General features: G+C 36.3%; 1 protein-coding gene across 12 annotated transcripts in view; it reads left to right on the forward strand.

Annotated features, from left to right (window-relative positions):
- The window catches only part of RBMS3 (RNA binding motif single stranded interacting protein 3), a 1,476,433-nt gene that overhangs the window by 1,155,027 nt on the left and 297,506 nt on the right, over window positions 1–23,900 (forward strand). For all 12 annotated transcript variants that reach the window (XM_034956011.3, XM_055109591.3, XM_055109592.3 and 9 more), the window contains one exon: window positions 21,836–21,993. In XM_034956011.3, the coding sequence (XP_034811902.1) occupies window positions 21,836–21,993 (158 nt within the window). The remainder of the gene's footprint in view (window positions 1–21,835; window positions 21,994–23,900) is intronic.

The raw sequence follows: 23,900 nt of genomic DNA on the forward strand, positions 1-23,900 counted from the left end.
TTCTCAGAGAAAATAATTCATAAAGATCATGAATGCCCACGCTTTGTGAAGAGACCTATTGTCATTAGCAGCCAGATTCTCATGGGAAATGGAAGTCACAGGAGGACAATCATAAATGACATTTCTGATTATGTAATTTTGTAGTATACACTGACATTTGGTTTCCTATCTTTAGTATAGAGATTAAAGGATCCCTTTTTCCTGATGTTTTTCATTTTTCCTTCTTTCTAAGTTTATTAAAATATAAATCAATAATTGTAATGATAAAAATAGAAAAAATCTGAAGTAAAAGTCTCCTGTCAATCTACCTCCAGAGACAAACATTATCATTTTCCTATGTAGACTTTTTGTTCTTTCTCCATACATTCAAGTCTATATACTTCTATATATCACATGTCTATATTACATACACTTTTAAAATAATACTGCTTTTTTTTCTTTCAAAGCAGCCCACGAGGCAAAAATTTTAGTGCATTAAGTTTATTTAGGAAGTGATCCATGAAAACAGAAGTAAAGGAATAGGGAAAATAAGATAGGGATGGGGAAAATGTTCAAAAATCATGTTCTATTAAGCAAGTTTGAGCTCCAGCAGAACTGGAGCTCAATTCTGCTGGAAACTCTGAGGAACCATGTAGAAAGCACCGAGATGAAAAGTCTGGAGCATTTATTGTTCAACTTCCATACTCCATTGGTTGGAGGTTGCCCCAGAGTGTTAACTCCCCTGCAACTTGGACTGCATGTGTGCACAGCTGAGCAACCTTCTGCAGCTTTGGAAAAAGCAGGGCAGAGAGATCCAGCACATGCTTGGTATGTAACTAGTAACAGTCTATGACTCTCTACCACAGTTTGTTGTAATCAGGTAGGCCAAGGAGATGTGCTGCCGCATACCAGGAGCCTCTGCAATCCTGACCTGCATGCTGTTCTTCAACTAGCTTTTTAAAAAATATAACAACGTATCCCTGGATACATTTCCAAGTCAGTACATGCACACATTCTTTTTGTTTTTAATGACAGCATTCCTCCGTGAATATTAGAGTGGGCTAGCTAATCATTTAAGTGAGTACAATGCCAGCTTTTGTCTTCATTTTACTGTGTGAACATATAGGTATGCTAAATATTCCTCCATAAAACAAAGAGTGATTTTTGCTTCTCAAGTTTTTATGTACACATGAATCACCTATGGATCTTGTTAAAACACAGATCTGATTTAGTATATCTGGGGTGGGGCCTAAGACTCTCCATTTCTAATGATTCCTCAAGTCTTATTGATCCATAAATCAGGCTTTGAGTTCATGGTTCTAAAATGAAACAACGTGAAAGAAACTTGTACGCTGTGAAAATGTTCCTTATAAAAGTCTAGAAAGTTTTCCACAAGCTAAGACATTGGACTGGGAGCTGAATCTAATTTCCAGCTATAAATTTGCTTTGAGACCTTGGGCAAGTCTTTTCTTATCATGGTTATCACTCAGGTGCCTTGGCCATAGGTAGTATTTTATGATCCAATATGTTCATTTTTTTACTTGCAAAGAGAATCTGCTTTTTGTCTACTCAGTTCCATGACTGTGTTGAGGCAAACTAAGGCTATAAAACCAGATTTAAGAAATTCCAGGGTTCCTGCATGTTTATATTTATAGATCATCACTACTCTTATTAGGTGAAACTAGATGAGTCACATTGCAAACCTAGATGTTTAATGGATATATCAAACTTAAAATATTCAAAGTAGAGTTGTAGATTTCCCCCCTCACATTTGGCCCTCCATCTTCTATGACAATCAATAGTAGCTGTGGGCCAAGATGCAAATGTCAAAACCCTGAGATCATCCTTGGACTTTCTTTTCTCAAATTCCTCAAATTCTGTGCATCAGAATGTGTGTAGAATTTACCTGCAAAACAGATTTCTTAATCCACTTTTCTTTATAACTATCTTCACTAATATATCCAGAAGGACTCTCCTCATCCATTACAACAGCTTCCCACCTAATTGGAACTCGGCTCCATTTATTGTCCCTACATTTTCTTACAGATACATTTTTTTTTTTTTAGGCAAATCAGATTTTGTCTTTCCCCACTTAAATTCATCAGTGTCTTCTCATTGTACTTAGCATAATCCCAATTCACAGTATGTAGATCCACATGGCCCACAAGGCTCTATGTGATCTGGCCCCTGCCTACCTTTCCAAAATCACTTCATGCCATTACCCGCTAGCTCCCTCTGTTGCACCCACATTGGCCCTTTTTATTTAACCAGGATGCAGGAAGCTCTTTTTTGCCTGAGAAACGTGGCCTTTTCACCTTCCTTGAAAATGTTTTGAATTTTATTAATTTTGTAGTACTTTTTAGTAAAACTGAAATTCATCAATCCTTTTTCTATGTAAATTGTATCATATGTAGCCATTGTAAGCATTTTCTCATTTACTTGGGAAGAAAATATAGACAGGCACCCAGTGAATGTGTACAGACAATTAACAGGAAGAGGAGGAAAGATATTAACATTTACAAAGTGTCCATTAATCTTTACAGTAACCCTATGGTAGTAGTAGTATTCTTTTAACTGACAGTGAAATAAAAACTCAAGGAAGTGAACTAATTAGTCTGGAATGATAGGGTCTACCTATGTATGTATGTGTTTATATATATAAACATATACCTAAATAATATGTTAAGTGCTTTTGGATTTGAAAGCAGATTGATCATCCATGCAAATCTCTGGCATTTTTTTGTTGTATTGGCATTGTTCTCACTAAAGTGTGTGGAAATAATTTTTAAGAATTCATGAGTTCCCTGTAAGAATCTGTGTGTGTGTGTGTGTGTGTGTGTGTGTGTGTGTGTGTGAGACTTTTCATTCTATGGTAATCTTTTAAAAATTATGAAAGCATATTTGAGATCATCTGGAGGATCGGTCAACGTCACTGTCTGTGTCTGTATTTATATCTGTAATTATCTGGTGCCAAAGAGGCCTGCTGTCATTGTCTGGGGCTAATGAGGAAGGAAAGAGAAAAGACGCTGACTAAATAAGTAAATGATGCTTTTAAACCAAATGAAAGCTGTTACCCTGGCAAGCTACACTCAGATGAAGGTTTTATAGAAAAAGTAGTGGAAGAATCTGAATGTCATGTGGCACAAAGTATACAGCCTATGAATTTCAAAAATATTTAGTGTTGCAGCAGATACTAGCAGATTCACACTGCAAGCGGCAATTTAGATTTGGCAAAATAACATCTATGATACTAAATTAATGTTTTAATTGAATTGTTTTGGTTATACAAGTTAGCTTTTATGAAATTTTAAAATGTATTTGGCTTAACAGTTGTACTCAAACTATAACAGAGGCATTTACATCCTTGCACACATGTAAGGACTCTTTAATGATAAAAATACCCAAATCAACATTGGAAGCCTTACGTATATTTATATAAGATATATATGATATATGGTGATGTAATAACTATATAACAACAGAGATATAATATTAAATATGTATTTTTTTCTTTCCTCGTAAGTGGTCTAATACTAGGGTATAGCAACCTTGGCATGACAGATTCTTTCACAGATAATTCTTTGTGTAGGAGACATTCCTGTGTGTGTAGAATGCCAGTAGCAGCCCCTACAGTGCAGTTGTTACAAAGAAAAATGTCTCCAGATATTGCCAACAGTCCTCTGAGGGGAAAACTGCCCTGTTTCAGGGTCACGGGTCTATCCATTTCTCTAAGATAGTAACCACTGCCTTATTCCATGTTGTGGATGAGGTTGTAAACTCACAAAACTATGATGTTTCCAACTATTAATGAGGAAATAATTCTGAAAGTGCATATATAGGCAACATTATGAGAAGAAAATCTGGCAGAGTCAGGTTAGCATGGGGATAGTAGAAGAGAAATATATCTGTAATTAAAGAGAATTTATGTGGCTCTTCTTTTATTTACTATTGCCTATTGATGCCTGGAATCCAGTTTGAATGTCCATCTTCATTCTCTCTGTACACACCTAAGCAGAAATGTTGCCTAAAACCTTTAGTGGAGACCATGAGCGAGTGGTATGCAAATGAACCAAACAAATAAACACTGTCCAAGGTACTGCTGAGTATGTTAATTGTGCAATATTAGGAGAAGCAGATGCTGAATTTTGTGTTTGGTATTCTTTCTGTCTCAAGGGAGGGCAGTTTGAATGCAAGACACAAAATATACACTGTCTTAAATTTCTTTTATAAGGTAAAGCACTTATGAGGAATACTTTTATATTTTTGGATTTTGGTTATCAAAATTAACAGCTTGTTTATTTTATTTTTTCAGTTTTTTCATGTTATTTTTTTGTAATTTTAAACTTGTAAAAATGTTGCAAAAATACTATAATACTTTTCACCCAAATTTTCCACGTACTAACATCTCTTACATTTGCTTTATCATTTTCTCTATTAATATATACATATTATTATTTTAAGATGTTTGAGACTAAATTTAGGACATGATGCCCTCGTATCCGTAAAGAGTTTAGTTATATGTCCTAATAACAAGGTAATTCATTTACATTACAACAGTGGAATAATCAACATCAGGAAATTAACACTGGTACAATAGAAATGTCTAATCTATAGAACTGAGTTGAATTTTGCATCATTCCATAAATGTCCTTTATAATAAACAAACAATTTTTTTAGGGGAGGGTTTGGGATCTAGGATTCAATCTAGGATCAAATGTTAGATTCGTAAGTCTCTCAGTGTCCTTTAATCTGCAATCATTCTTCTGTCTTTCTTCATCTTGACATTTTTGAAGATTATAGGCCAATTATTATGTAGAGCATCCCTACCTTAGATCTATGGGATGTTTTTCTATGATTAGGTTCGGGTTATGCCTTGCTGAAAGGAATGCCATATTGTGCTGTGATGTTCTTCTCAGTGTATCATATCGAGAGGCACAAGGTACTCATTCATCCCATTCTGCTGATACTACTTTGATCACTTGTTTGTGATGATATTTGCCAAATGTCTCCGTGGAAAAGTTACAGTTTTCCATGGAGATTGATGTACATTTCCTAGTTCCTATCAGACTTTTACTCACTCTTTTTTTTTCTTTTCTTTTTTGTTTTTTGAGATGGAGTTTCACTCTTGTTGCCCAGGCTGGAGTGCAACGGCATAATCTTGGCTCACTGCAACCTCCGCCTCCCAGGTTCAAGTGATTCTCCTGCCTCATCCTCCTGAATGGCTGGGATTACAGGCGCACATCCCCACGCCTGGCTAATTTTTTGTATTTTTAGTAGAGATGGGGTTTCACCATGTTGGCCAGGCTGGTCTCAACTCCTGACCTCAGGTGATCCACCCACCTCGTCCTCCCAAAGTGCTGGGGTTACAGGCATTAGCCACCATGTCCAGCCTCACTCACTAGTTTTTACATACACTGATCGTTCTAGGCTAAATAAATTATTACCATTGGGGTGTCATGTGGTGATTTTGTTAATGTCAATATTCCTTCTGCATTTATTAGCTTTTATTATACTTTAAGTACAGGTTTATCTTTTTCCTCTTTTGTCTAGTAATTCACTTATATAAGAAGGAACTCATAGATTGTAACTTTATCATATGTGTTAAAATCATTAATGACATTTTATATACAGATGCTCAGACAGTTTAAATAGAGCTAAGAAGGTGATCATTTATGCACTAGCTGCATTTTCCTCCTCTCTTCTATAACATCTTAGCTAATATTGTTGTCCTATTCCAATATAAGGATAATCCAGCAGAATCTGTTGCTGTTTCGAAGGTTGGGTGCCAGTTCTGCCTCAGTGATTCATTGAGGTGGAGCTGAAAGAGCAGAAGTCACCCTCTCCTTGGAAGCCAGGAGCATTTTATTGTTTTTAACAGTGCTGAGAATGCCAGTGACTCTAAAGATGAGAAAAAAAACTCTCTTAATGAGTTTCAGCATTTTAATGTACTGCAGGTTCCCAATTGTATGAGTTTAAGAAGCTTAGCAATTCGGTATCTTCTGAATAATAGCATTTATTTTATACTGTAAATATTCCCAGGGAAGTCTGAATAACACTGCAGCTTCTTCGGTGTAATAGCTTTGGTGAGCTAATTGACTTGAACAGTGGAATTGCTCCTTAAAAAAAAAAAAAAAAGCCACACAGTTTTGATTAATGAGCCCAGTAATAAATCATTAATCTTTGTCGCTCACAAATGATAGGAACAGTGTTATGTTTCCCACCCTGTAATTCATTTCTTGATTCTCTTGCTAATACAGTGGCCACATTTTAAGGATCTCATTATCAATTTAATATGCCTACCTCCATATAAGTTAATATAACATCTAGTAAGTTTACACTTATGAGGAACACAATGGGACACATTCTAAATAGTGATAATTGTTCTTTAATTAACATGACTTATATTTACTTAGTAGCTGTCCTGTTAGAATGTTCTAAATTTCCTTATGTAATAAAAATTATAGAAATAATCATGATTTACTGAGCTTCTGTATTCCTGGAACTCTGCTAAATTTTTAGTATATCACGACATTGAATTTCTACAATAACCCTCTAAGGTTATTAGTATTATTATCTCCATTTTTCAGTCAAGGAAATTTGCTGAGAAGTGTTAATAACAGTTAGTGTCAGGGCCACCATGTCATTACATGTTTACAGCTCATGCCTACTCAAAGTTTTCTGGAAGCTTAAGAACAAAATCATTTTTATTAAAATGGAAGTATATAGTTATATAGTCAATCCAAATTGATATTTGTCATTGTTTTAGGGCTTAATGTATCTCAGTGTCTTTTACATTTTAAAATTTAATTTTCATGCATATCATGTAGCTGAGACACCGTTTAAAAATAATTTAGATTGTCAAATCATCATTTTAAGGAAAGTGGAATTTCAAGTTTAGGGCTATAAGAGTTAGGGGACAGATATCTAATTCTTGGTTGCCCTAATGTGTCAGCTAACAAAAAATAGCACTTTATTATTGAAATTTAGTTGTGTAACATCCACTAGTCCGAACTTTCTAAGGCAGGCAGAGATCATGTCCTATTACATCTTTGTCCTCAGAATTTAGCTCAAGGGGTGACATACACTAGAAGATGAAAAAACTATTGAATGAGTGAGTGAATGATCAAGAGCAAATATGAAAAAATAAGTGGATGATCCATTTAGTAATGTGCCCAAGTCAAGAGATGGAAATCGACAAGTGACTTTGAGTTGGATTAGTGTTGTGACCATGAGTACCTCCATTTGTTCAGGTGAGCTACTTACTGAATCACAAGACTCCTATAGGGAGAAAACATATAACTAAGAAAAACTAAGATGTATGCATTACTTTTTCATTGATAGCCTAGGCACTCTAAGTAAAATTATTTAACTCATTGTCGAGTCACATTAAACGTAAGACTTATTTCTTTCTAACTTACGAGTTTTTTAAAAACTGCAAATAAAAATTCAAAAGCTAACAGAAGACAAGAAACAACTAAGATCACAGCAGAACTGAAGGAGATAGAGACATGAAAAATGTTTCAAAAATTCAGTGAATCCAGGAGCTGGTTTTTTGAAAAGATTAACAAAATAGAGAGACTGCTAGCTAGACTAGTAAAGAAGAAAAGAGAGAAGAATAAAACAGACACAATAAAAATGATAAAGGGGATATCACCACTGATCCCACAGAAATACAAACTACCACCAGAAAATACTATAAACACCTCTATGCAAATAAACTAGAAAACCTAGAAGAAATGGATACATTCCTGGCCACATACATCATCCCAATACTAAACCAGGAAGAAGTCAAATACCTGAATAGACCAATAACAAGTTCTGAAATTGAGACAGTAATTAATACACTACCGACCAAAAAAACCCCAGGACCAGATGGATTCAGAGCCGAATTCTACCAGATGTACAAAGAAGAGCTGGTGCCATTGTTTCAGAAACTATTCCAAACAATAGAAAAAGAGGGAATCCTCCCTAACTCACTCTATGAGGCCAGCATCATCCTGATAACAAAACCTGGCAGAGACACAACAAGAAAGAAAATTTCAGGCCAATACTCCTGATGAACATGGATGCGAAAATCCTCAATAAAATACTTGCAAACCGAATCTGGCAGCACATGAAAAAGCTTAGCCACCACAATCAAGTTGGCTTCATCCCAGGGATGCAAGGCTGGTTCAACATATGCAAATCAATAAACATAATCCATCACATAAACAGAACTAATGACAAAAACCACATGATTATCCCAATAGATGCAGAAAACGCCTTCGATAAAATTCAACACCCTTCATGCTAAAAACTCTCAACATACTAGGTACTGTTAGACCATGTCTCAAAATAATAAGAGCTATTTATGACAAACCCATAGCCAATATCATACCGAATGGGCAAAAGCTGGAAGCATTCCCTTTGAAAACTGGCAGAAGACAAGGATGCCCTCTCTCACCACTCCTATTCAGCATAGTATTGGAAGTTCTGGCCAGGGCAATCAGTCAAGAGAAAGAAATTAAGGGTATTCAAATGGGAAGAGAGGAAGTCAAATTGTCTCTGTTTGCAGATGACGTGATTTTATATTTAGAAAACACCATTGTCTCAGTGCAAAAACTCCTTATGCTGATAAGCAACTTGAGCAAAGTCCCAGGATACAAAATCAATGTGCAAAAATCACAATCGTTCTTATACACCAACAAGACAAGCAGAGATTCAAATCATGAGTGAACTCCCATACACAATTGCATGGGAGAATAAAATGCCTAGGAATACAACTTACAAGGGATGCGAAGGACCTCTTCAAGGAGAACTACAAACCAGTGCTCAGGGAAATAAGAGCAGACACAAACAAATGGAAAAACATTCCATGCTCATGGGTAGGAAGAATCAATATAATGAAAATGGTGAAAATGGCCATACTGCCCAAAGTAATTTATAGATTCAATGCTATTCCTGTTAAGCTACCATTGACTTTCTTCGCAAAATTAGAAAAAAAAGTACTTTAAATTTCATATAGAACCAAAAAAGAGCTTGTATAGTCAAGACAATCCTAAGCAAAATGAATGAAGCTGGAGGCATCACAATACCCAACTTTAAACTACACTACAAGGCTACAGTAACCAAAACAACATGGTACTGGTACCAAAACAGATATATAGACCAGTGGAACAGAACAGAGGCCTCAGAAATAACACCACACATCTACAACCATCTGATCTTCAACAAACCTGACAAAAATAAGCAATGGGGAAAGGATTCCCTATTTAATAAATGGTGCTTGGAAAACTGGCTAGCCATATGCAGAAAACAGAATCTGGACCCCTTTCTTACACCTTATACAAAAATTAACTCATGATGGATTAAAAACTTAAATGTAAAACCCCAAGTCATAAAAACCCTAGAAGAAAACCTAGGCAATACCATTCAGGACATAGGCATGGGCAAAGACTTCATGACTAAAACACTAAAAGCAATTGCAACAAAGGCCAGAATTGACAGATTGGATCAAATCAAACTAAAGAGCTTCTGCACAGCAAAAGAAACTATCATCAGAGTGAACACGCAAACTACAGAATGGGAGAAAATTTTTGCAATCTACCTATCTGACAAAGGTCTAATATCCAGAATGTACAAGGAACTTAAATTTACAAGAAAAAAACAACCCTATCAAAAAGTAGGCAAAGGATATGAACAGACACTTCCCAAAAGAAGACATTTATGCAGCCAACATATATTTAAAAAAGCTCATCATCACTGGTCATTAGAGAAATGCAAATCGAAACTGCAATGAGATACCATCTCATGCGAGTTAGAATGGCAGTTATTAAAAAGTCAGGAAACAACAGATGCTGACATGGCTGTGGAAAAATAGGAATGCTTTTACACTGTTGGTGGGAGTGTAAATTAGTTCAACCATTGTGGAAGACAGTGTGGCGATTCCTCAAGGATCTAGAACCAGAAATACCATTTGACCCAGCAATCCCATTACTGGGTATATACCCAAAGGATTATTAAGCATGCTACTAAAAAGACACATGCACACGTATGTTTATTACAGCACTATTTACAATAGTAAAGACTTGGAACCAACCCAAATGTCCATCAATGATAGACTGGATAAAGAAAATCTGGCATATATACACCATGGAATACTATGCAGCCATAAAAAGAATGAGTTCATGTCCTTTGCGGGGACATGGATGAAGCTGGAAGCTATCATTCTCAGTAAACTCACACAAGAACAGAAAACCAAACACTACATGTTCTCACTTATAAATGGGAGTTGAACCATGAGAAAACATGGACACAGGGAGCGGAACATCACACACTGGGGGCCTGTTGGGGCAGGGGGGTAAGGGGAGGGAGAGGATTGGGACAAATACCTAACTCATGCGAGGCTTAAAACCTAGATGACGGGTTGATAGGTGCAGCAAGCCACCATGGCTCATGTATACCTATGTAACAAACCTGCACGTTCTCCACATGTATTCCAGAACTTAAAATCTAAAGAAAAATGTAAATAATGTATATGCCAAATGATGCCGGCAATCATGATGAAAGACATTCTTTTAAAATAAAAAAATAGTTTAACCTTATTTGAACACCCTCAACTCACTGTTGCACCTCTTCTTTGCTGTTTCTCTACCAAAGTCACCACGTTAATATAAGAAATGAAGGCAAGACAGTATCACCTAGTTAGGTTCCTTCTCCAGCTAACATGGCATTAATAAACTGATTTTCATTGTGATATATACACACACAGCCCACCACATTTTCTCCAAGCTAATATTAAGGATCACAGTTTACCAAAAGTTGTGCAGCCTGTTCTCTTTGGAAAGTCTCTCTTTGGAAAGACTAGGATGAAATAAACCTACTATATGCCATCCTTCACTTAGACTGACAGAATTTTAATGTATAGCAGAATTTTTTTTTAAGTGCCAATGTAGAGCTGACTGCTTCCTCTATAACACATAAAATGCATATGGCTTTACAGGGCGAGTTTTCTGTACAATTGACATCGGACAATTTAGGAATAAATGTAGATTCAAGCAAAACAGCACACAAGAGAACATTTTGTATCAAAGTTGTGGCTTTTCACTTTATGTGTTAAATATATATGTATATTTTATTATACTTTTAAGTTCTAGGGTACATGTGCACAACGTGCAGGTTTGTTACATAGGTATACATGTGCCATGTTGGTTTGCTGCACCCATCAGCTTGTCATTTACATTAGGTATTTCTCCTAATGCTATCCCTCCCCTACCCCCCACCCCCCCACCCCCCCACCCCCCGACAGGCCCCAGTGTGTGATGTTGCCCGCCCTGTGTCCAAGTGATCTCATTGTTCAGTTCCCACCTATGAGTGAGAACATGCGGTGTTTGGTTTTCTGTTCCTGTGTTAGTTTGCTGAAAAGGGTTTCCAGCTTCATCCATGTCCCGGCAAAGGACATGAACTCATCCTTTTTATGTCTGCATAGTATTCCATGGTGTATATGTGCCACATTTTCTTAATCCTGTCTATCATTGATGGACATTTGGGTTGATTCCAAGTCTTTGCTATTGTGAATAGTGCCGCAATAAACATACGCATGCATGTGTCTTTATAGTAGCATGATTTATAATCTTTTGGGTATATACCCAGTAATGGGATTGCTGGATCAAATGCTATTTCTAGTTCTAGATGCCTGAGGAATCGCCACACTGTCTTCTACAATGGTTGAACTAATTTACACTCCCGCCAACAGTGTAAAAGCGTTCCTATTTCTCCACATCCTCCCCAGCATCTGTTGTTTCGTGACTTTTTAATGATCGCCATTCTAACTCGCATGAGATGGTATCTCATTGTGGTTTTGATTTGTATTTCTCTGATGACTAATAATGATGAGAATTTTTTAACTGGGAAAAACTACTTCAAAGTTCATATGGAACCAAAAAAGAGCCCTCATAGCCAAGACAATCCTAAGCAAAAAAGAACAATTGAATTATAGAACAATAAGAAGAACAACAAAAAGAACAATAAGAATTATAACCTCAGCTTTCTCACATGTAAAATGGGGCTATCTACCTCAAGGGCTAAGGAATATAAACATAATGAATTTAAATGATTTTAAAGCATAGTATTTTTCATATAGTAGGCAGTATAAATACTAGATAATATCATACCATAAAAAGGTAAAGGTAATGATATATATCTTACCTAACAACAAATAGTTTGTATAAAATGATATTAATGTTAATCTTATATGGCAATGAATAATTTTAGTACAAGTATGTCTTATGTATTATTCATGATATACTAAAAATAGTATTTGTTGTTTATCAAAAATTTAAATTTAACAAGATGTCTTATATTTTATTGGGCAGCCTTAATATATATGACACAGTGTTTGTCAAGTGAGCTCTGTTGCATAATTCCAGGAGTCATCATTTGTGCTGTGTTCTGGGCGGGGGGCGGGGATGTCAGTAGACTACAATGAGAATGGTTGTCTTTGAGTGGAACTCAATGCCCCTAATATCTTTTACATTTCAGTGGAATGTTTTTGTATGTTTACCAAAGGTGAATCTAGGTGAGCCTCAGCCAGCCTAAGCTGTCATAGTCTAGGCAGAAGATATAAAAATGTTTTGCATCTGTTCTATATTTGTATGTGTTATGGTGATTATTTCAGAAGTAATTAGTAGTGTATCATAGTAAACCTATGGCTGTCTTCATGTCATTTCCACAGTTCCATAGTTGTTTGGGGCATCATAGTCTTTATCGATAAATCAGTTACAGCTTTCTATCTCAGAGTTCATAGCAGGTGGATAAAATAGACATTCCTGGGGAACCTCTTTCTGAGCAGTGAATTAAACTCTGAGAAAATATGAGATTTGTTTACAATATTGAGTAGTTCTCTATAGTTTTGTTTCCTGTTCTCATTTTTGACCATCAGGACCACGAGTACAAAACAATATATATTTGTGATATGGTAATATATTAAAATAAAACTATAGAGAGATCTCAATATTGTAAAATGTTAATTTAGCATTTTCTCACAGGAGAAACCATCACATCAGGGCTGATAACTGGTGATACTGAGCTCAAGTTCATGAGGTGTATATGGAGGGAGAAATCAAGGAAAGCCAGGGATCCAAACTGGCCACCTGTTCCAGGACCAAAGGTAACTCAAATTTAGTCATAAAGGCTGGAGATCCTCATGGAATCATTCACTGCCTAACTCAATTGAAGCCTCCTCAATTGATCTTGAAATAAAAGCCAGCCCAAGCCTTAAAGAATAGCCTAAATGATCAGTGGTTCAACACTGGGCATTGTTTCACAATCAGGTCCCTGCTGAGTTTGTTCTCCAGAATTAAACCTTCCAATTGAACTTGAGGACATGAACTCCAGTTGCTGACACTGTGCTTACATTATATCCGAAATAAGTAAATGCTTCTTTTTAAAAAAGTGTTTCTTGGGGACATTGTTCTTAGTGTTTCTTATCTTAGGGAAATTGTTCTTATTTTTGTTTTGGAAGGAAAAAATTGGCAGTCACCTTCCTCTAACTGAATCACCATGCAGAACTAACAAAAGAGAAATCACCTTTTCTCTTTTAGTACAGACAGAAGACAATTGAAAATATAGAGGCACCTTCACTGCTTAGCAAACAGGACAGAGGGCATGTTTTTAGGTACCATTTAAGGGTGAAAGCCTACTTCTTTGCTGTCCTTCTTTACTCTTCCCTTTGGTCTTTAATGCCTTACCTTGGATGTTTGCTTCTGGAGCGCCTGTCTTGAGGTAAGGCATCTTACTTTGCCTAGTCAGAGGCACTGGCTTTGTGTCCAGGGAATGCAGAAGTCCCAGTGGGAAGTTCAGAGCTGATCGTATGTCCTCATTTTTTCATAGCAATATAGATTTGACGAAACTAACACATTGTATTAGTCAGGGTTCTTCAGAGAAACAGAACCAATAGGATGTCTCTATCTCACTCCCTCTCGTGCACTCTGTCACTCTGTCTCCCTCTCTCCCCACTGCAAGTCTCTCTCTGTCCTTCTGTCCATCTCCCTCTCTTCCTCTATCCCTCCATCTTTCCCTCTGTCTCCCATTTCCCTCTCTCCCCATCTCCCCCTCTGTACCTCCGTCCCTTTACCTTAGTCTCTCACTCCCTCTCTTTTTCTCTCCCTCTCTCCCTCCATCTGTCCCTCTCCTCCTCCCTCTCTGCCTTCCTTCCTCTCTCCTCCACATCACTCCATCTTACCCCTCCCCTCTTTATTGTATGAACTTGACTCATGAGATTATGGAGGCAACAAGTCCTAAGATCTTCTGTTGGCAGCTGGAGTCCTAGGAGAGCCCACATGGTTGTTCCAGTCTACAGGCTGTCAGGTTCAAGACTCAAGAAGGGCTGATATTTCAGTCAGGGTCTGAAGACAGGAAAATGTAATTCCAGCTCAAAGGCAGTCAGACAGGAGGAAGTCTTTCTTAACTCTGGGGAGGATGAGTCTTTTTGTTTTATTCAAGTCTTCATCTGATTGGGTGAGGGCCACCCATATGGAGGAGAGCAATCTGTTTCACACAGTGTATCAATTTAAACGTTAAACTCATTCAAAAATAGCCCCCTAGAAACACCCAGAAAATGGTTTGACCAATCTGGGCACACTGTGTCTCAGTCAAGTTGACACATAAAATTAACTATCACACAAATATATAATACTGAAGCAAGTATGGCTGAAACAGCAGGCTTCCATCAGTTCTCATCTGGAGGTGCAGTAACTATCACCAGAAAAGTGAGGACATCTTTGTTCGAATTAGTGTTAAACTAATTCCAAAATATCTGATGCCTTTAGGGCAGTTTGTTAACATGGAATGTTCTGACTCCCTGTTTTCAAAGTGAGAAAAAACATTTACTTTTTATTATTATTAATTTTTAAATTGCTGCAGCATATAAAATAGACTGTTCCATTAAAAAAATCTTGCTCCCTTGCATCCACATTAATTTTCTTTTCTACAGGTGAGGGTCACTGAATAACGATATTTATAGGCAATCTCTAGAATTGGTGTAGTGTAGTAAAAAGTACTGCATCAAGTCAAACAATTTCGCTTATGATATTGCTTATTCACTTACTAACTTAAAATATAGGACCCAGTTTTCTCATTTGTATTTTTTGGAATAATAACTCTTTCCCTATCTACCTTATGAGATAGATAAAGGGCCACATGATATAAAATGACTCTGAAACATTTAAAATACTAAAAACTCTGCTCCATGTAAGGTAACATTATTATCTTTAGTCTATATATACATCTTCCTCAATGTTTTTTAAAAATATCTATAGTTGCATGCTTGCTTTACAGTTGTTTCATACCTCTTCAGGGTATTTCTAAATGTTTTGTCACCACTGCTCAAGATAATTCATCTTGAGATAGCATTTTTTCACCCAGTAGTTAAAAAATTCCTATAAATTGGTTATACACAATTTTGTGACTTAAAAGATCTTGGAATAAACATGGAGGTGCACGTATCTTTTTGATATAGTTATTTCCTTTTTTTTGGATACTTAGTAGTGGGATTGCTGGGTCACATGTTAGTATTTTTAGTTTTCTGAGGACCCTCATACTGTTTTCCATAATGGCTATACTAATTTACATTCTGACTAAAAGTGTATACAAGTTCCCTTTTTTCAATGTCCTCACCAGCATTGGTTATTTTTTATTTTTTCTGATAATAGGCATTCTAATAGGGGTGAGATGATATATCATCGTGGTTTTGATTTGCATTTCCCTGATGATTAGTGATGTTGAGTATATTTCTCATATATCTGTTGGCCATTATTAATAGTTGGCAGATGAATAGTATGCAAATATTTTTGCCCATTCTGCAGGTTGTCTCCTTACTCGGTTGATTGTTTCCTTTTAGTTGGATATAGTCCCATTTGCCCATTTTTGCTTTTGTTGCCTGTGCTTTTGAAGTCTTATCCACAAAAAATCTTTGTCCAGACCAATATCCTAAACCCTTTCCCTTATGTTGTCTTCTAGTAGTTTACAGTTTGGGGGTCTTACATTTAAGTCTTTAAGCCGTTTTGAGATTTTGAGTTGATTTTTGTATATGGTGAATGATAGGGGTCTAGTTTCATTATTCTGTATGTGGATATCCAGTTTTTATAGCACCATTTAAAAATTTAGTATGTGTACACGCACACACACACACACACACACACACACAGTGGAATACTATTTAGTCATAAAAGAGCATAAAATTCTGTCATGCATGACAACATAGATGAGCCTGGAGGATATTATGTTAAGTGAAACAAGTCAGGCACACAGGAAGATAAATACCACATGTTCTCACTCATATGCAGGAGCTAAAAAACTTGAACTCATAGAAGCAGAGAGTAGAACTATGGTTACTAGAGGCTAGGAAGAGTAGCAGGAAGGGGGGATATGGTGCTCTTTTGATAACCAGGTACAAAATTACAGCTAGTGAGGATAAATAAGTTCTAGAGTTTTATGGCACTGTAGGATGACTATAATTAACAATAATTTATTGCATATTTTTAAATACCTAGAAGAAAGGAGCTTGAATGTTCCCAACACAAAGAAATAATAAATGTTTGAGGTTATGAATATACTAATGACCCTGATTCAATCATTACACTTGTATTCATATATCAAAATATCACTTTGCACCACATACATTTGTACAATTATTACTGGCCAATTAAAAATGTTTTTTAAAAAGGGTTCGATAGTATATAAAGTAAGCAAGAACTAATCACTCACTGAGACCCATAGGGTGTTCCATTACGAAAAGAAATAGTAGGAATATATTCCCATAAGGCAGTTCTACTCAAAGTTTGTTACTTGATACCTGTCCACAACGAAATATGTACAGAAATTGAGAGAAAGCATTTAAAATCTTTTATAACAATTGACATTAACATAATATCAAATGCAATATGTAATTTGGTGTCCATTGAGTGTAATGATGAAAAGTTGGACTTGCATTGTGCATATCCTTTTATTTTCTATTAATTTATTTTTCTTATATTCTACAAATATATTGATCCATGGCATATTGGAAATAAAAATAGTTCACACTCCAGGTAGCTTAAGAAATTACTCTAAAATCTCAACTTCATGCTAGTATTGTAGCTACTTCCAGAGCATTTAAATGTCATTCCATCAAATGTGAATGTTAGCAGATTGTTGTTAAGTTTTAAAATTGTGTTCTACTAATAGCCTTTTTCAGAATTATGTTTCTATAATAACCATAATGCATATTCAAAAACCCAGACGTAACCTTTGATCTAGATAGGGCAGTGTTTTCTTGTCCTCTACAAGTATTCATTTGCTTAGCCACCTTGAAATGTTCTGAAGTTCTGAAATTGTCTTAAACTGCTCAAAAGCAAATGAATGACAATAAATCTGATTTTGACAGCATACATACACTAAAAACCTGAGAAAAAGGAAGTCATTTCAGAGAAAGTAAATTATTTACATATTTTTGCATAAGATGACAGATCTGGGCTCCCATTAACAATGGAGAGGATACTTTTCTAACTTTTAGTGAGCTTTTGACAAAACTAAATAATAAACCAAGAAATCCTTGTACAAATGAAAAAATGTAGAAACAGACCAAAATGGGGGAGTTACTTATAGTGACATGGACAGTTATATGTAATAGATGTATGAATTGTAGTCATATAATTTTACAATCTAATATACACTGCACAATATTCATTCAATGACTGTGTGTAGAATACTAGCTAAGGCTAGGAACTCTTTTTTCATAGCCTTCACTCTTTGACTCAAGCTTATTGACGAATAGGCAAAAGTGAATAAAACAAGGAACTCAGATATATTTATTTTTGTCTCTATAATATTCTTTTGAACCACAACCTATTTATTAATCATTGGATTTTAAGAATAAAGTCAGTGTTGTAAATTGGCAATAACATCAGATTATCATCTATTTCTAGCCTGTTCCTCTAGCTGAGTGGCCTTGGGCAAGTCATAATCTCACCACTAGCTTCTGCTTTTTTCCATCTGTTAGATAACAAGATTGGATAAGATGCCACCTTAGGTCCATTCAGGAGCTTTGGCCATAAAAATTTAAGTTAAAAAATTATGAAAAGATCTTTTTGATTGCAGTTATCTTGTGAAAAACCTTTCCGGAAAATTAAAAGGAAAGAGTTCTTTGTTTCATAGTGCCAATGAACCTTTTGAAAATGACCATCCATTTACATAAACCTGATATATAAATAAAATTGAAAGTAAAAATATAAATGTATGTACTATTTTAAAGTTTATTTTATGCATAATTTAAATTCTATTTTCAACCAATATATTCAAGACTAATACTGCATTCATTTCAAAGGACAGAATTACTTAAATAACACTCCCCAATGTCATATTCTTTCTGTGAATACAAATTAAAGAATGACACTATCCAGTGTGCTACTGTCTCTGTGAATACAAATTAAAGAGTTGGCCTTGTTGTTTGAATTTGGATTCAGAAAATAGCTTACCAGGCAATCCCTTATGTACTAAGCTCTGCGTATTTATGGCACACCATTTTGAGCAGCTGCAATGCATTCAATACTCAGGGAATTTGGAAATGACTTTGAATTTGGATAAACTGGTGCACTGATGCCTGGAGAAAATTCTAAGGTCTGTACAGTACCCTGAGACAATGGCATAGACTGTAATTATTAACCTGATCAAGGGCAAAGGGGTATTGAATATTGAGCAAATTCCAACCCATTCATAGGACTGTCATGTGCTGTGGCCCACTCATTGGTAGGCTCTGGGTTGATGAGGAACTCTAAAGCTCTGGGGCATGTATTTCTTGTATAACTTGAGTAGTTCTAGACATGTGGGACTCAGAAATCACATCATCAGAAAGTTGTTCATTTCTCAATTCTTTTTTAATTCTGATTCTTCCCAGTAAAAAGACTCAGTCTGGTGGTAGTGTGCTTCTAACACTTCCATTAATTATGAATTCCCTTTGCAACAGAGAGTGAAGCGGGAGCACCAAAGCCTTCTGCAAACAGTATCTAGCTATAATTTGAAAACATGAGTTTGTTCACTGTTTTTACAGTAACCTTCTATTTATGGCAAGTAATACTGGCCTTTTAGTTATGGTAACAACACAAAGTGTTTTTTTTTTTTTTTTTGAGACGGACTCTCGCTCTGTCGCCCAGGCTGGAGTGCAGTGGCACGATCTCAGCTCACTGCAAGCTCCGCCTCCCGGGTTCACGCCATTCTCCTGCCTCAGCCTCCCGAGTAGCTGGGACTACAGGCGCCCGCCACCAGGCCGTCTAACTTTTTGTATTTTTAGTAGAGATGGGGTTTCACCATGTTAGCCAGGATGGTCTCGATCTCCTGACCTCGTGATCCGCCCGCCTCGGCCTCCCAAAGTGCTGGGATTACAGGCATGAGCCACCGCGCCCGGCCTACAAAGTTATTTTTTAAAATAGATTTATTTAAGCCCCAGAGATATGTTTATTTAGAAAAATTTTAAAATAGGTAACAACCTATGACTGTCAAAAATTTCTAACATTTGGTATTTCAAATAAATGAAGCTTGAGAAACATTGGACTTGTGGAAAATACACTGAGCTGGAAGATAGGAAAATTAGTCACTAAATCTAATTTTAGCCCTGTCACTAATTATTAGATTGTCCTTGGGCAAGATTGAATCTTTCATGTCTCCATTTCCTCATTATCCAGTAAGTGTAGTAATATTTGCCAAATTACTTTTGGAGCGACAATGTGAAGATTAAAATTAAATGATGAATGGTGAAATACTATGAACCTAGGAAGTTATACGTAGATAAGGTTCATTATTATGTAACTGAAATGTCCCCCCCTTTTTTTTTTTTACCGCTTCACAAAAACAAAAACAAGATCAAAACCATTTAAAGAATAATAATATTATCTCTGTTTTTTCTCCAGGACCATTACAGTTACTGGTGGTGATATTGATGATGGTGGTGGTGATAGTGGAGTGTGTGCATGTGTGTGTGTTTGTGTGTGTGTGTTTATATGTATGTCTGTGACAGAGAGAGAGAGGGAGATTAACTTCACTCATTCAGTCTCTATATGTAAACTATTCCTAAATATTAAGGCTCCAGTCATCTTTTCCAGATTGATTATATTTTATTTTTGCTATTTCCCACGGTGCTAAAAAGCTTGAAAAGTAAACTGTGTTTAAAATGAAACTAATAATACATCATATTCACTCCAAGTTTTAATAAAAATATCACAACCTATCTGAATATTTAGTTGTTAAAAATACAGAAATTTAGTTGCATACAAAAATTATTTCTTGACCTGAAACAACATTTGGATTCTTGTTTATTCTACTTGTTTATTGTTTTTAAAACTGTAAATATCTAATAATATGATATCTTTTCACAAAAGATATTTTACTGTTACATAATACCATTTTCTATAGACTTCAGGATTTCTTTTTCTAATTTAATGTCTGGCTTATCCTTGAAGCTAAGGTTTTTGTTTAGTTAAAATATAACAGTTCAATTAAATATCTGGAACATTTTGATATTAATGACTAATCTGTCAAGTTTTTGACTGTTTTATTTGAGACATAAATACAACTAAGTTCTAAATTATTAATTCATTATATAAAATAGAGAAAATTGATACACACAGAAATAATGCTAGTAATTGTGGTTTGGTTTCCCATTCTATTAAGCAAAGCTTATTTAAGCATTATTGCTGCTGAATTAGGAGATGATAGACATCATAATCTTATTTGTATATAAATATTTAGGCTTGGTCTAGGATGGCAATTCTCAAACTTAAGCTGTCATCAGGATCACCTGGAGGGCTTGTCCAAACAGATTTCTTGGCCCACTCTCAGATTCTGCTTCAGTAGTTCTGTGGTGAGGCCTGAGAAATTGTGTTTCCAATAAGTTCCCAGGTGAGGCTAAGGCTGATGTTGCATTTCTGGGACTATACTTTGTGACTCGTTGGTCTAGTGGAAGGCAGTAGACCAGAGCAATAAATCCCATGGACTTTGGTGATAGGCCCAGATTTCAGCCCTGACTTTGGCACTTATGAGCTGTGTAACTTGGATAAGTTAGGGATCAATTTTGTCATCCATAAAATGGTAATTATATCTATTAAGAATATTGAATGAAATAATGCATGTTAAGTGTTTGGAACAATGCTTAGCATATTATGAACTCTCATTAAATGCAATATCAGTAACTAATTGTGATGGTAGTAAGAGTGGTAGTCATAGAAGTAGTGGTTAATGGTAATAAAAAAGAATATATACATTTGCCTTAGTTCAATTGCATTAAAAGTTTATTGGTCGGCCGGACGTGATGGCTCACACCTGTAATCCCAGCACTTTGGGAGGCCGAGGTGGGCAGATCACTAAGTCAGGAGGAGATCAAGACCACCCTGGCTAACACGGTGAAACCCCGTCTCTACTAAAAATACAAAAAATTAGCTGGGCGTGGTGGCGGGCGCCTGTAGTCCCAGCTACTCGGGAGGCTGAAGCAGGAGAATGGCGTGAACCCGGGAAGCGGAGCTTGCAGTGAGGCGAGATCGCGCCACTGCATTCCAGCCTGGGCTACAGAGCAAGACTCCGTCTCAAGAAAAAAAAAAAAAAAAAAAAAAAAAAGTTTATTAGTCTTTCTAAGGAATGATGGATGGAGAGCTTGGCTTTCATTGGTCATTTTGTCTATGATAAACATTCTGCACAAGACATCAGTAAAAAGAAGTAATGCCCCTAGTGAAAGCACTTTCAAGAGCATTTTGGAGATTATTATCTAGATTGCAGTTTAAACAAAAGTTTCTCTATTTGTACAATGTTTCTCAATACTCAGAACTTACCACATTTCTTACTTTCCTTCCCTTAGCAACAAGAGCAAGACCCAACAAACCTATACATCTCAAATCTCCCCATTTCTATGGATGAGCAGGAGCTTGAGAATATGCTGAAACCCTTTGGACATGTCATTTCCACAAGAATACTAAGAGACGCTAATGGAGTCAGCAGAGGTGTTGGCTTTGCCAGGTAAAATTCTTTCTTTGTATGTAATCGTTCTTTCCTCATTGTTCCTTTTAAATTCCATTCCTTTTTTAGTACTAGAGCCCAAAGCAATAGAATATGCAAAAAAAAAAAAAAAAAGTAAAAGTAGCTTATCAAATCTATCATCCCTCTGAGTCTTTGCTTGGAGCTAAATAATTTCAATGTAATTATAAATAAACTGTGCTTGTTAAAATGTACGTAGAATGTGTTTATGTGTCTTGAGTCATAATAACATACATACTCAGTTCCCAGTCCTCTCTGTGCCTGTAGATCAACAAAATCAGATGCTGCCAATACCTGACAGAGACAATAAATGCCCAGTACCCCAAAGCAAAAGAGCCCATGTGGTGAACAAAGCATCTAAATGTTTTTGCATTGATTTCCAAAAAAGGGTGCTAGCATTTCTCAGTAAAGAGAAAATAGAAGAAAGGAAACATTTAGAGAAACAGGAATTACTGAGAAGACCCAACAAACTCAGAAATACAAGGGAGGTCAAGAAGCCATTTGCATTTAAGAGGCCCTGGCTATGTTTTTGATATTTTAGGCAGAACAGGGAAAAAAAAAAATATTCCTTTCATTGTAAGAAAAGGAAGAGTAATTTTCATTTTAACTTTGAAGGAATGTTTACAAAAGAGGATTTCAGCCAGGAATGGAGTTTAAATAGTTGTACCTGCTGTGCTTTCATGAAAAACAAAGCTAAAAGAGACCACAGAGTAAAAGAAACTGCTCAATGACAATGAAGAAAAATAAGTCTTGTCTCTATGGCTTGGTACGTTTATATGTGTCTCCAGCTGATTTAACATGGATGAATGGATGGATGTTAAGTGTTATGTGGAAGTCAGCCCATTGCAGACAAGTTTGTTCATCTAGGGCCAGGCACGGTGGCTGACGCCTGTAATCTCAGCACTTTGGGAGGCTGAGAAGGGCAGATCACAAGGTCAGGAGTTCGAGACCAGCCTGGCCAACATAGTGAAAACCCATCTCTACTGAAAATACAAAAGTTAGCCGTTGCGTGGTGGCACATGGCTGTAGTCCCAGCTACTCGGGAGGCTGAGGCAGGAGAATCACTTGAACCTGGGAGGCAGAGGTTGTGGCAAGCCGAGATCGCGCCACTACACTCCAGCCTGGGCAACACAGTGAGACTCCATCTCAAAAAAAAAAAGAAAAGAAAAACCATTCCAAACTAACTTCCGTTAACTCACTTTAGAAGATAACAAATCGTCATGTATATGTTAACTAATCTCTAACTTTATTTCCTTGGAGTTGTGGTTGTGGACCATGTGTGAAAATTCTTCTTATTCTCCATAATGTATACATAGTAAACCAGTAGACAAATGCAAGGTACATGCTTGATGATTTGAATAGAAATAAACAGAATGAAGAAAATCTCCCTGGCTTGAATGTGTGCATGAGATATTCAGGCTTTCAGGACATTGACAACTGTTGATTTTCATGGCCAAGGCAGAGCTTATGGCACTACTTGGATCTCTGAATTTAAGCAATGTAGTCATTCTTATATAGTGTGCAACTATCTATTGGAGGCCTGAGCAATGTGGGAGTTCACTGAACCAACTGTCATGTTTCACTTTACATACCATACACATTCCTTTGGTTCTTCCCCCATCCCTTGCCCTCCAAAAACTCTCCAATAAATTAGTTTCTCCTTTATTTGGACTCCTGCTGGGAAATAAATGCATTTCAAATTCATTAAGAGAACATATTTCCAAGAAGACCTACAGTGATATTTTTTTCTTTAAACAAAGGATGTGTTCGTACAAAGTATATTAGTTTCCTAAGTCTGTCATAACAAAATGTCACAGAACAGTGGCTCATACAACATGAATTTATTTTCTCACAATTTTGGAGGCTAGAAGTCAGAGGTCAAGATGTCT

This window comes from Pan paniscus, chromosome 2, assembly GCF_029289425.2.
Source record: "Pan paniscus chromosome 2, NHGRI_mPanPan1-v2.0_pri, whole genome shotgun sequence".
Taxonomy (NCBI): domain Eukaryota; kingdom Metazoa; phylum Chordata; class Mammalia; order Primates; family Hominidae; genus Pan; species Pan paniscus.